Source organism: Dasypus novemcinctus, chromosome 2 (assembly GCF_030445035.2).
Source record: "Dasypus novemcinctus isolate mDasNov1 chromosome 2, mDasNov1.1.hap2, whole genome shotgun sequence".
NCBI lineage: Eukaryota > Metazoa > Chordata > Mammalia > Cingulata > Dasypodidae > Dasypus > Dasypus novemcinctus.
This window is the reverse complement of record NC_080674.1, coordinates 14,528,939-14,541,547: the sequence shown is the minus strand read 5'-3', so window position 1 is coordinate 14,541,547 and position 12,609 is coordinate 14,528,939. Positions and strand designations below refer to the sequence as shown.

Genomic DNA, 12,609 nt, shown 5'->3' with positions numbered 1-12,609 from the left:
AAAGAGTATGGCTTCATTTAACGGCTCTTGATGTTTATGCCAATGTGCTTATCAAAAGCATTTTTTCAACAATGCCGTGGAACGAATTTCACTGTCTTCCAACCAATATTGTTTTTATTACAGTTTACACATTTTACCTTAATAGGCAAAAACACAGAATCCCATTTTAATTTTCAGTTTTTGATTACTATTATAAGTGAGTGATTTTCCTTGAGATTGTTTACTTATCATAATTTACCTATTCACTCAAGAGCCTTTGTGGCACTTCTACCACCAACCATTGCTGGGAGTACAGCATTGAGCAAAACAGACAAAATTGCTGCTTTCATGGAGCTCACTTTCACATGAGGATACAGAAAAACAAAAAATCCCAATAAATTAATACTACGTCAGGTGGTGACAAGTTGAATGGGAGAAAAAATAAGATGACAATGGGGAAATAGAGAGTTGTTACTTGATGCCTAGGGTCAGAGATGCCATCTCTGATTGTGTTTGCACAGGGGGAAGTGAAGAAGTAAGTTAAATGAAAATCTTTGGGGGTGAACATTTTAGGCAGAGGAAACATCAAGTGCTAAGGTCCTGAGGCATAAGTGTGCTGCTGCGGTAGCTGGTGGAAGAGGCAGAATTGAAGCACATTGAGCATGATGATGTGTTGAGGGGGAAAATCAATAGAGACCAAAAAAAATGGAGTAGTTGGTACAACATGGTCTCTGGGGGAAGCAGGAGAGGCTGTATTCAGAATCCAGGTTATGGGATTATTCCTGAGTAGATGGGGAAATGTTTCATTCACTGAAACTGATGAAAAGGATTGATGATGGAGACATATGTGTCTCCTGGGGGAAGATGTGGGGTCAAGAAACTGGGTGAGTCCCCATGTTGTAGTCTTGTCAAAAGAAACTGAGGCACCAATAGTAATCAATATATGGAGTTTACTGAAGGAGAAACTTCTTGAGCAAGGACAGCTCAAATTGAAGTAAGAGTCTCAAAATAATTAACAAGTTACATTAGCTTATAAAGACAATTAGGGGATTTCCAAAAGAGAATTTACAGTAATTGGTTGACATTTAGGCTTCTTATTATAAAGGAGGGTCATACAAAATGAAGAATGAGCATAGATTGGTTATTAGAGTGTATTTGACTATTTCTGATAGGCTATCTCTATTGGACCTAAACCAATTCACTTCCAATTGTTGATTAAATTCCAAGTTTTGCAGGGTACACTCCCATTTTTATGAAAAGTTCCACTTTTATTTTAACTCTGTAGGAGGTCCCTGTTATGTCTCAGGAAAAGGGTTGGTCCCAGTAAGCCAGTGTAGGCAGTCAGTTTATTTTATTTAACAGTCTCCATTGGCTTTGCGCTATAGAAATCTAGGTCATTTCCTGAGTATGATGGGGGAAGATGGTGTAAAGATTTGAGAACACAGGGATTTGAGAACGGAGCTCTTCTGGAGCCTGGTAGAGGAAAGTGACTATGGTTGTGTATGGGGTCCAGCTGCTTTTGGAGACCATGAATTCCCAGTGCCATGTATCTGTGTGTGCGATGGGAGAAGTGGGATCACCTGGTTCGTCTGGGTTGGGCTTTTTCTCCATGGGGCCTGTGGAGGGCTGAGGGAGTGACGGAGAGAAGGATGGTGACAAAAGAACGGTTGAAATGAGGAGTCATGAACCAGGGAGGGAAGGGAGAACAGACTTGGAGAAAACAGGAGTGGTAGAGGGTTCCTGGTCTGCTGAAGCTGATTAGTCGGAAGGAGTCTACTCAGGGTTTCATATGGCCCTTTTGGTGGATTTCAGCGTCTAGGGTGTTGTCCTCGGGGTTACTTGTTGAAATAAAGGAGGATGTGTCGAGGCACCAGCGTCAATGTATTGTTTTGGCAAGGGGACTGTTTGATGAAACTATTACTACCCTATCCTCATCCCTTATGCATTTGCTTTATTAATTTCTGTATTGCTTGCATTTTTATCATTGTGTTTTCTTTTAGAGATAAAAATTAAGGGATTTAAAAAATTATGTTAGAACTGTATTGGCCTTTGAGAGGGTAATAGTCTCATCATCCAACACTCTCGTATAGAAGAATTCTATGATTTAAAATATAATGTGCTTGTCTTACTGAGAGGATGGAAAGAACTTGTAGAAAGTTAAGCATTGGGGGTTTCCTGTGAAAGCTGGCTTAGAGAATTAGGAATTACATTATGGTCCATGTGTCCAGAACTTTAAGTGATCTCGGAGAATGAGGAACTAATTTATGTAAAATGAGATGAGCAAACTTGGCAAACATAAACCTCTGTAGTTATATGTGATTTGCTGACCAATAATAGTAACAAACACTTCTTGAGTACTTAGTATTTGCCAGACACTGTTTCAAGCAACTTACATGCATTACCATTGGGAATACTCACAACAGCATGGAATAGATTCTACCATGACCACTGTTTTATAGATGGGGAAATTGAGGCCCTGAAGGATTTTCCAGAATCCTCCAGAGCTAAGATTTAGACCCAAGTAGTTGTGCCAGAGCTGTATTTATCACTTGATGGTGCTAACTCACTTTATCTTTCTCTCAATATCTGACACACCTCTTTTTCATAACTGTCTCTAATTTGGGGGTAGGGATTGGACTGAGTTGAGAGTGAAGTTGTTATTGTATACTTTATTGGGTGATAAAGAAGTTTAATAATTTGTTTCAGGCGGCGGACTTGGCCCAGTGGTTAGGGCGTCTGTCTACCACATGGGAGGTCCATGGTTCAAACCCCAGGCCTCCTTGACTCGTGTGCAGCTGGCCCAAGTGCAGTGCTGATGCACGCAAGGAGTGCCCTGCCATGCAGGGGTGTCCCCCGTGTAGGGGAGCCCCACGTGCAAGAAGTGCGCCCTGTAAGGAGAGCTGCCCAGCGTGAAAGAAAGTGCAGCCTGCCCAGGAATGGTGCTGCACACACGGAGAACTGACACAAGATGACGCAACAAAAAGAAACACAGATTCCCATGCTGCTGACAACAACAGAAGCAGACAAAGAAGAAGCAGCAAACAGACACAGAGAACAGACAACTGGGGTGGAGGGGGGAAGGGGAGAGAAATAAATAAATACATTTAAAAAAATAATTTGTTTCAGGATTTATCAGAGTGATCCAATGTTAATGGCAGAATTAAATGCCATATGCCTTGCATGAGTGGAGTGAAGGTGGAGTTCATTTGTGTTAAGTAGGTGAAAGAAATGAGAGGCTGACACGTTTGGAGGGGATGGTCCATGAGAACATTAGAAACAGGATAAACGTTGGTGAAAGTTGGTATGAGTGGGGGGCTGTGACCAATCGACAGAGTCCACTGATTCATGAGCTTTTTTCTCTCCATCTAGGTGGTAAATCACTGACTGTATCCACATCACATCACATCCTTTCACCCATCATCCATCCATCCACCCTCCATAGTCTATTATCTACTTTCCTTCCTCCCTCCCTACCTCCTTCCTTCCTTCTATCCCTCCATCTATCTATTCTATCACCTACTTACCCAACAACCTAACTACCTATTTCCTCCTCCTTCATCTTCATCATTTTTTATCTATACATCCTTCACAGATTTGAGCACAGTGCTTCAATCATAGTAGTTTTTATTTTTTAACTCTTATTCTTGAGAAATGTGTAATCAGTTGGAGAGGAGAATAGCTCTGACATTAGTAAGGAGATTATTATGGCTTGTTGGGAAGAATGAGGAAAGAAAGACACTATCCAGAGCAGATTTATGTTTTATGAAATTAACTTCATGGGAACAGAGGCTGCTGATGACTTTCAAGGTTATTTCCTCTACTGCTGGAGAATTAAGTGTAATATTAGTCTATCCACTCTCTTTTATTTCATCCTCTTTGTTGAACACATTCCTTTATAGGGTGCCTGGTTTGGCCAAAACCTCACCTGGAAGCTGAACCCATGGCATTGCTACCATTACTGAAGTGCTCTTGAGAGCCAGATAAATAAATATGACATCATGCTAATTTTACTTTGATAGGACCTTTGCGTAAATGGTGCTCAGATGCTACATTTTAAAAGCTCATTGGTGGAAGAAGCAGTCAATGAACTAATAAATATGCTGCTGGATGTGGAAGTTCCATCTAAAGGAGAAAGTGGAAAAGTATTTAGTGAGGATAGAGTTGATTCAAAAAGTGAAAATTCAGGTAAGAGAAGGGGTACTGGAAAAGTCTGTTTTTCTAGTACACTCATTTAAAATAAATTTCATTTTTTATATAGCAGTTAATTTCACACTTTTCCAGACACCCCTCCAATTTTTTAATTATAAATATGAAATTATGATTCTGAACATAATGCAATATAGGTAATTCATTCCCATTATTTTTGTTTAGCTTCACAGACAAGTACATTGTCTTGGCCCTTGTTAGTTCTCTTTGCATTTTGATATGGTAGTGCCTTATTTCACTTTGTCAGTAAAGTAGTCACAGATTGGAACTACCTTGGAAAACATCTAGACTGGAGCAAACCTCCTATGGGACAGATGAAGACACTGAGACACAGAGAAGGGAAGTTATTCCCCCAAGGTTTTATGCTGTTGGTGGAAGACAGTACTGGACCCTTTGTCATAGCTCCTTCCTCTCCTATTGGTGTTTCCTCACAGAGTGGAAGAGAGGCTTCCATCAGTTCATCATTTCCTCTTCCCACCTTTTGATGACATCACTTTCTAAGGCAATATTTAAGTGATTTTAAATTTGCATATAATTTTTCTTAATTTTCTTACCTTTAACTTCAAAATGTTTTTTTTTTTTCTTTCTATCTCTCATGGACCAGCTAAAAGAGAAGGAAAACCTGATACCTTAGCATCTTCCCTCACAGGCCATGCCAGTGAGCTGAGGCCTGGCCTCCTGCCTTTGACTATCAAGAGAAAGAAGAAAGGCATCGAGATGTTGGAGGAAGAAGCCTGCGAGTTGCTTTCTCATTTCAACCATCAAAACACAGATGCTCTTCTGAAAGTCACAAGGAACACCCTAGAGGCCATCCGCAAGCGCATTCATTCTTCCACCACAATGAACTTCCGAGGTAGGAATTCCACACAGTTTGCCTACTGGCCGTCTAGGTGTAGAGGCTGCTGTTGTGTGTGTGTGTGTGTGTGTGTGAATTCATGTCAATTTAAATAATTAACTCTCTACCATTTATTGAGTATCTTGTTGTAATCTTTATATGAATTATGAAGTCTGGTCATCTCAACAATTCTATGAATTGAATATTGTCATTCTCAATTTACAACTGAGAAAACAGAAGTAGAGAAGTTAAGTGATTTGTGTTAGGTCACTTAGCCTTTGTCAGTAGCAAACAGAAAAATCAACATTTCTTTAATCTTTCTGTAGTAAGAAATTACATGTAAAATGAATTATTTTAGTTTAAGAAAAATACATACTTTTAAAAGAAGATATATGAAAAATTTGATATAGTTGCTAAATAATTAGGTTATTAGCCAGTATTATAAAGTGAGAAAGTCTTATTAATGACACACTCTTGAAAGTAAAAAATTTTGACTATTTTTCTACCAATTTAGTACTTCCTAGCTGGTTTCCTTATTCTCAATACAATAATTTCTTCCTTAGCAACTCAGAAACAGACATTTCATTTTCCAGTGGGCCAACGAAAATCCATCTTATCTAGACATGTTCTGAAATTCAATTTTAAATTAAAAAAGTGAAAAAAGTAATAGTAGTAATTAAATAAAACTGAAAAATAATGGGATAATAGAACCAATTTATTTTGAATATTAGTACTTGAGGGAAAATGTCTTTAACTTTTAATTAAAAGCAGATAAGTAGTTGAAAATATGTGGAAACTTTGAAATTATGTTTTCATTGGTATAATTTTTTGTTGCGTTTCACTTTGGAATGAAAGATGGTTCATTTTTACTTATTTATTAATTTTTTTTCAGTTTTTCTTTTAAAACTTACAGAAGCAATAGAAAATATATTCTTTGTATAATTCAAAGAATAAAAATATATAAGCAAACTAAGTCTCTCTTTACCTACTCCTATTTTCTCTCTTACACATAGATAACTACTGATAATATTTTGTTGAACATTTTTCTAGAGCCATTTTCTTAAACATTTATTTCTATTTACACACACTCTCTACCCACCAGCAAAAACTCCCATCATTTACTGGTAACTGCTAATCTACTTACTATCTGCAAATTTGTTATTACTAGATATTTCATATAAGTGATATCATACCATATTTATCTTCATATACCTTGCTTATTTCATTGAGCATAATGTTGTCAAGGTTCATCCTTTTTGCAGTATGTTTCAGAACTTCATTCCTTTTATGGCTGAATAATATTCCCTTGTGTGCAGGTATCATATGTTATTTATTCCTTCATTTATTGATGGACATTTGGGTTGTTTCCACCTTTTGGTTATTGTGGATACTGCTGCTACAAACCTTGGTGTATAGTATCAGTTTGAGACACTGTTTTCACTTCCTTTGGGTGTATGACTAAGGGCGGGCTTGCACAGTGAAATGGTGATTCTGTATTTAACCTTTTGAGAAACAGCCATATTGCTTTCCATGGTGGCTGCACCATTTTACATCCCCACCATTAGTCCACTAGAATTCCAATTTCTCCATATTCTCTCCAATACTTGCCATTTTCCTTTTTTTACGATAACAGCCATCCTGCGGAGATGAAATGATTTCTCATTGTGGTTTTGATTTGCATTTCTCTAATGGCTGATGATGTTGAGCATTTTTTCATCGGTTTATTGACCAGATGTATATCCCTTTAAAAAATGTCTGTTCAAGTTCTTTTCCCAATTTTTAATTATGTTGTTTGTCTTTTTGTTGCTGTGTTTTAAAAGTTTTAAAAATATATATTCTGGATATTAAGTTCTTATCAGATATAGGCTTTGCAGCTAGTTTCTCCCATTTTGTAGATTGTCTTTTCACTTTCCTAATAATGTCTTTTGATGGACAAAATTTTTAAATCTCAATGAGGTCAAATTTATCTCTTGTTTCTTTTGTTTCTTGTGCTAAGATGTTATATCTGAGAATCCCTTGTGAATTCCAGGTCTTAAAGATTTGCCTTTATGTTATCTTCTGAGAATTTTTAAATCTTAGCTCTTATATTTAAGTCCTTGGTTGATTTTGAATTAATTTTTGTTAACAGTGTGAAGTGGGGGCCCAGTTGCATTCTTTTATATGTGGATATCCAGTTTTCCTAGCACCTGTTTGAAGAGACTGTTCTCTCTCTATTGTGTAACTTGGTACCTTTGTCAAAAATCAGTTGGTCATAGATGTGTGCTGTGAGTCTGTGCTTGAACTTTCAATTTTATTCCATTTGTCTATTTATCTATCCTTATTCCAGTACCATGCTGTTTTGATTACTGTCACTTTGTAGTACATTTTGAAATCAGAAAGTATGAGTTTTCCAACTTTGTTTTTCTTTTTCAAAATTGTTTTGACTAGTTATTGGCCCTTGTACATTCATATGATTTTGAGAATTGGCTTTTCCATTTCTGACAAAATGGCTGCTGGAATTTTGATAGGGATTGCCCTGAATTCTGATCACTTTGGGTAGTATTGACATCTTAACAACATTAATTCTTCCAACCCATGAACATGGATGTCCTGACATTTATTTAGGTCTCTTTTCATTTCTATCAGCAGTGGTTTGTAGTTTTCTTTTATATCCTTGGTTAAATTTATTCCTAGATATTTTTCTTTTAGTTGCTACTGGAAATTGAATTATTTTCTTAATTTCCTCTTCAGATTGTCATTGCCATCCAATTGATTTTTGTGTGTTGATCTTGTACCCTGACATTTTGCTGAATTTCTTTAATAGCTCCAATAATATTCTTGCAGATTCCTTTGGGATTTTCTCTATGTAAGATCATATCACCTGAAAATAGAGATAGTTTTACTTCTTCCTTTCCAATTTGAATAACATATATATATATATATTTTTTTTTTAAAGATTTATTTTATTTATTTCTCCCCCCATTTCTTTTTTCTTGCCTACTTGTTCTAGCTAGAGATTCTAGTACAATATTGAATAAAAGCAGTGAAAGAATGGATTCTTGTCTTGTTACTGCTCTTAGGGGAAAGCTTTAAGTCTTTCACAATTGAGTGTGCTGTTAGCTGTGGATTTTTCATAAATGGCTGTTAGTCAGGCAAAGGGGTTCTGTTGTGAAATACCAGAAATTTGTTGGTTTTTATAACGGGTATTTCTTGGGGTAGAAACTTACAGTCACCAGGCCATAAAGCATAAGTTACTTCCCTCACTAAAGTCTTTTGCCACGTGTTGGAGCAAGATGGCTGCCAACATATGCCAGAGTTCAGACTCCCTGGGTTCCTGTCTTCCCAGGGCTTGCTTCTCTTTCCTCACAACCAAGCTCCTCCGTGTGCTTACTTCCTGGGGCTTTAGCTCAAAGCTCCAGCATCAAACCCAACGTCAAAACCCCTACTTCAAAATCCCAACTCTGTCCTTTGTCATGTTTTTTTTTCGGTGAGTCCCTACTCCTTGGTGGGGTGGGGGAGTAGGGTGAGTGGGGGAGTCCCCACCCTATTGATGTGGCCCAATCAAAGCCCTGATCATAATTTAATCATGCCCAGGTACAGACCAGTTTACAAACATAATACAATGTCTATTTTTGGAACTCATAACTATACCAAACTGCTACAAATGGCTTTTATCTTGTTGAGAAAGCTCCCTTGTATTTTTAGTTTGCTGAGTATTTTTCTAAAGAAGAGTTTGGATTTTGTCAAATGTCTTTTCTGTGTCCATTGAGATAAAAAGGTGGGTTTACTTCTTCTTTTATTTATGTGTTATGTTATATGGATTGACTTTGATATATTGAATCACTCTTGCATTCCTAGGATAAATCCTACTTGGTCATAGAGTTTACTCTTTTTAATATGCTGTTGGATTTGGTTTTCTTTTTATATATTTCCCACTCAGCACTGTTTTCACTGCATCCCAGAAGTTTTTGTGGTATATTTTTGTTTTCATTGTCTCTATTTTCTAATTTCTTTTTGATTTCTTCTTTAACCCATTGGTTGTTTAAGAGAGTGCTCTTCTATGAGACAGAGTCCTTTTCTTTGACACAGAGATATCAGTAGAATTTATCAAATGTTGGTTGACATGAGGAATATTAAATAAAAAGTGTTTCCCAACATTGTACGTTCCATGTGTTTGTAACTCTTTTTAAAGCGATGTGTGATATATATGTATATGTATGCATAGTTATACATAAATTTGTGTACACACATACATGCATACATATATACATTTTAATTGCATATGTACATATATCCAATGTTAAAAGCTCCTTATCAATGAGTGATGGTTACACTTTATTTTCTTTTCCCCTTTTTAACTAATTTGAATTTAGATTATACATAAGGTATTAGGAAAGGTATATGTATTATTTAAAATTACACATTGGTTATTTGCCATAACCAGTTTGTTTTGGCTCTGGTTCTTGTCTTGGTCTCATAGTTGTTCTTATTCTTCATTGCTTACTTATTCTACATTTAATTTCTTGCCAACCTGTTATTTGGATATCATCATCTTCAACATTTTAGGCAACCATTCCAATAGAAGCTGATCCCACACAGTGGATTTTCTTTATGGAGCATGTACCAATAAATTACAATAATTTGAAAATAGCTTGGGTTTCACTGAATTTTTCTGTATTTTGAGCTAAATTCATCTTCTATTAGTTTTCATTTCATTCATTCTATAAATACATGTTTTGCGCCTATAATGTTCCAGCTATATTCTGGGTGCTTTAATTTTTCTGGTTAAAAATGTTGTAAATTCCATTTTAAAGTTTTTGAGTTAAAAATATTAAGTCTTCCCTGCTTTGGGTTAATTCAGATAGTAACAGTCCATCCAAGATGAAGCAGAACAATCTGCCCATTTTCCGGGCAAACATCACTCTGGCCATTCCCAACATCACCATGGCTCCTGCCCTGGAAGATGTACAGCAAACATTGAACAAAGCTGTTGAGTGCATCGTCAACGTCACCAAAGGGGTTAGACAATGGAGCAGTGAGCTGTTGTCCAAGGTGGGTGTGGGATGTAGAGATTCTTTCACATCAGACCAACTATTACATGTGGGACACAGCTGAAAAATATCCTTTCATATTGCAGAAAAAAATGCATGAAAGAAAAATGGCTGCTTTGAAGAATAGTGAAGACAGTGATTCTGATGATGAAATGAAAGAAAATGAACTTCAAGGTAAATTTCCTTTTAACTTTCAAAATAGTCAATGTAAATCAATATTTATTAAGTTTAAATATACTTCCCCCCATGAAATTCTCAGATGAGATGAACTCAGAATGTTAACCTAAGAGCTAGTTTTAAGTTTACAAAATATCAAGACCTAAGTATTTTAATATTTAACATTACCATTATTTATAGTCTATTTCTAGTGGTTGGTTATTAGGTTGTAATTGTTGGTCTATCACTGATTTTTGCTCCAATATGATGATGTGAACTGGGGGGCATAAAATAAGTTTTGGTTCCAAAGATGAAAGAGAATGTCTTGCCATCATCGCAATATTTCCTGATATTCTAAAGAGGTTTTGACCCATCAGATATTCCATTTTGCTCACACACCGTGATTTCTCTTTGCTGTATATCCCCAAGTTTTCATTTGTAATGCTGATTGTATTCTGACCAATTAGAGAATATATGACTCCAAGTAGTTTATGATTATAAATGTTATCTGTATTTCTGCATGCTCCATTTAAAGCAAACCCTGCACAGAAAAGACCCCATGCTCAATTAGTGCTTCATATCCCCTAGGATGCTAAATTAACTAATTAAGAGAAACTGAATCAAGTTCCTTTAAAACACTCTGCTACTGAGGATAAAGACAGATCAAAACAACTACCCAATTCTTGATATTTATTTTATCTAAGAAAGTATGTTATTAATTTTTTTCCATTTAAGCTTTTTATTATTTGGAGACATCACTTATTTGGTAGATTAGGGTAAAAGTCAGAATATTCTAAACTTAAAATATGTTCAACCATAAATTATACATTGAGAAGAAAAAATGTTTAATGAAAAGTGAATATACATTTTTGTCATAACCAAAGGGCATTAAAATAAACAAGCGTATGTTTTTTTGGATACTTTGAGATACAATTAGTGTAACATAAAATCCACCCTTTTAAAATGCACATTTCAGTGATTTTTAGTGTATTCACAGAGTTGAGCAACCATCACTCTACTATCTAATTTTGCAACATTTTCATCATCTCATGAAGGATCTCAAACCCATTAGCAGTCACTTCCATTCCCACATCTCTAGTCCCTGGCAACCACTAATCTGATTTATGTCCCTCTGGATTTGTTTCTTTTCATGTAAATAGAGTCACATTTTGTGTCATCTTTTGTTAACTAACTTCTTTAACTTGGTATGATGTTTTCAAGTGTCATCCATGTTGTAGCATATATTTCATTCCTTTTTACTGTCAGATAGTATTTTGCTCTATGGATTTTACATTTTATTTATCCATTCATCAACTGATGGACCTTTAGGCTGTTTCTGTTTTTTGACTGTTGTGCATAAGGTTGCCATGAACATTCATTTAAAAGTTTTTGTGTGGACAGAAGTTTCATTTCTCTTGGGTAAGTGCCTAGGAGTGGAATTGCTGTATTCAGTAGAAATATCCTTCCTTTCACTTCTGATTTCAGGTACTTGCATTCTCTCTCTCTTTTATTTGTCAATCTAGCTAAAGTTTTGCCACTTTAATCTTTTCAAAGAATTAACTTTTGGTTTTGTTGATTCTCTCTATTATTATTGTATTCTTTTTTTTCATTTGTCTCTTCTCTATTTGTTATTTTCTTCCTTTTGCTCACTTTGTATTTAGTTTGTTGTTCTTTTTCTAGTTCCTTCAGTTGTGAGGTTTGCTATCTGATTTCAGATCTTTCTTCTTTTTTGATGTATTAGTATTTAGAGCTATGAATTTCCCTTTTACCACTGACTTTTCTGCATCCGTAAGTTTGATATGTTTTCATTTTCATTTGCCTCAAGTTATATTTCTAATTTCTCTTGTGGTTTCTTCTCTGATCATTGCTTGTTTAAGAATTCATTGCTTAAATTTCACATATTTGTGAATTTTTCAATTGTCCCTCTATTACTGATTTCTACTTTCATTCTTTTGTGATCAGAGACTATGTATTGTATGATTTCAATATTTTAATTTATTGAGACTCATTTTGTGACCTAGAGAAGAATGTGTATTCTGCTGTTGATGGTTGAAGTATTCTGTAGAAATCTTTTAGGTATTGTTCATTTATATCATCCAAGTCTTCTATTTCCTTATTGATCTTCTGTCTAGTTGTTCTATTATTGAAAATGATGTATTTAAGTCTCCTGCTGCTAATAAAGAACCATTTATTTCTCCTATCAAATATGTCAGTATTTGCTTCATTTATTTTGAGGCTTTGCTGTTAGGTGCATATATATTTATAACTGTTATGTCTTATCATTGAATTGACCCCTTTATCAGTATATAGTGTACTTTTTTGACCCTTGAAATTGTTTGTTACTTAAAGTCTATGTTATCTGATATTAGTATAGCTTCCCCATCTCTCTTATAGTTACTGCTT

At 35.6% G+C, this 12,609-nt stretch overlaps 1 protein-coding gene across 1 annotated transcript in view; it reads left to right on the top strand.

The window, feature by feature from the left end:
• Nucleotides 1-12,609, top strand: part of DNAH5 (dynein axonemal heavy chain 5) — a 272,686-nt gene that overhangs the window by 54,655 nt on the left and 205,422 nt on the right. Inside the window, exons 18-21 of the mRNA XM_058306977.1 lie at nucleotides 3,999-4,164; nucleotides 4,790-5,038; nucleotides 9,861-10,051; nucleotides 10,137-10,224. Coding sequence (XP_058162960.1) covers nucleotides 3,999-4,164; nucleotides 4,790-5,038; nucleotides 9,861-10,051; nucleotides 10,137-10,224 — 694 coding nt within the window. The remainder of the gene's footprint in view (nucleotides 1-3,998; nucleotides 4,165-4,789; nucleotides 5,039-9,860; nucleotides 10,052-10,136; nucleotides 10,225-12,609) is intronic.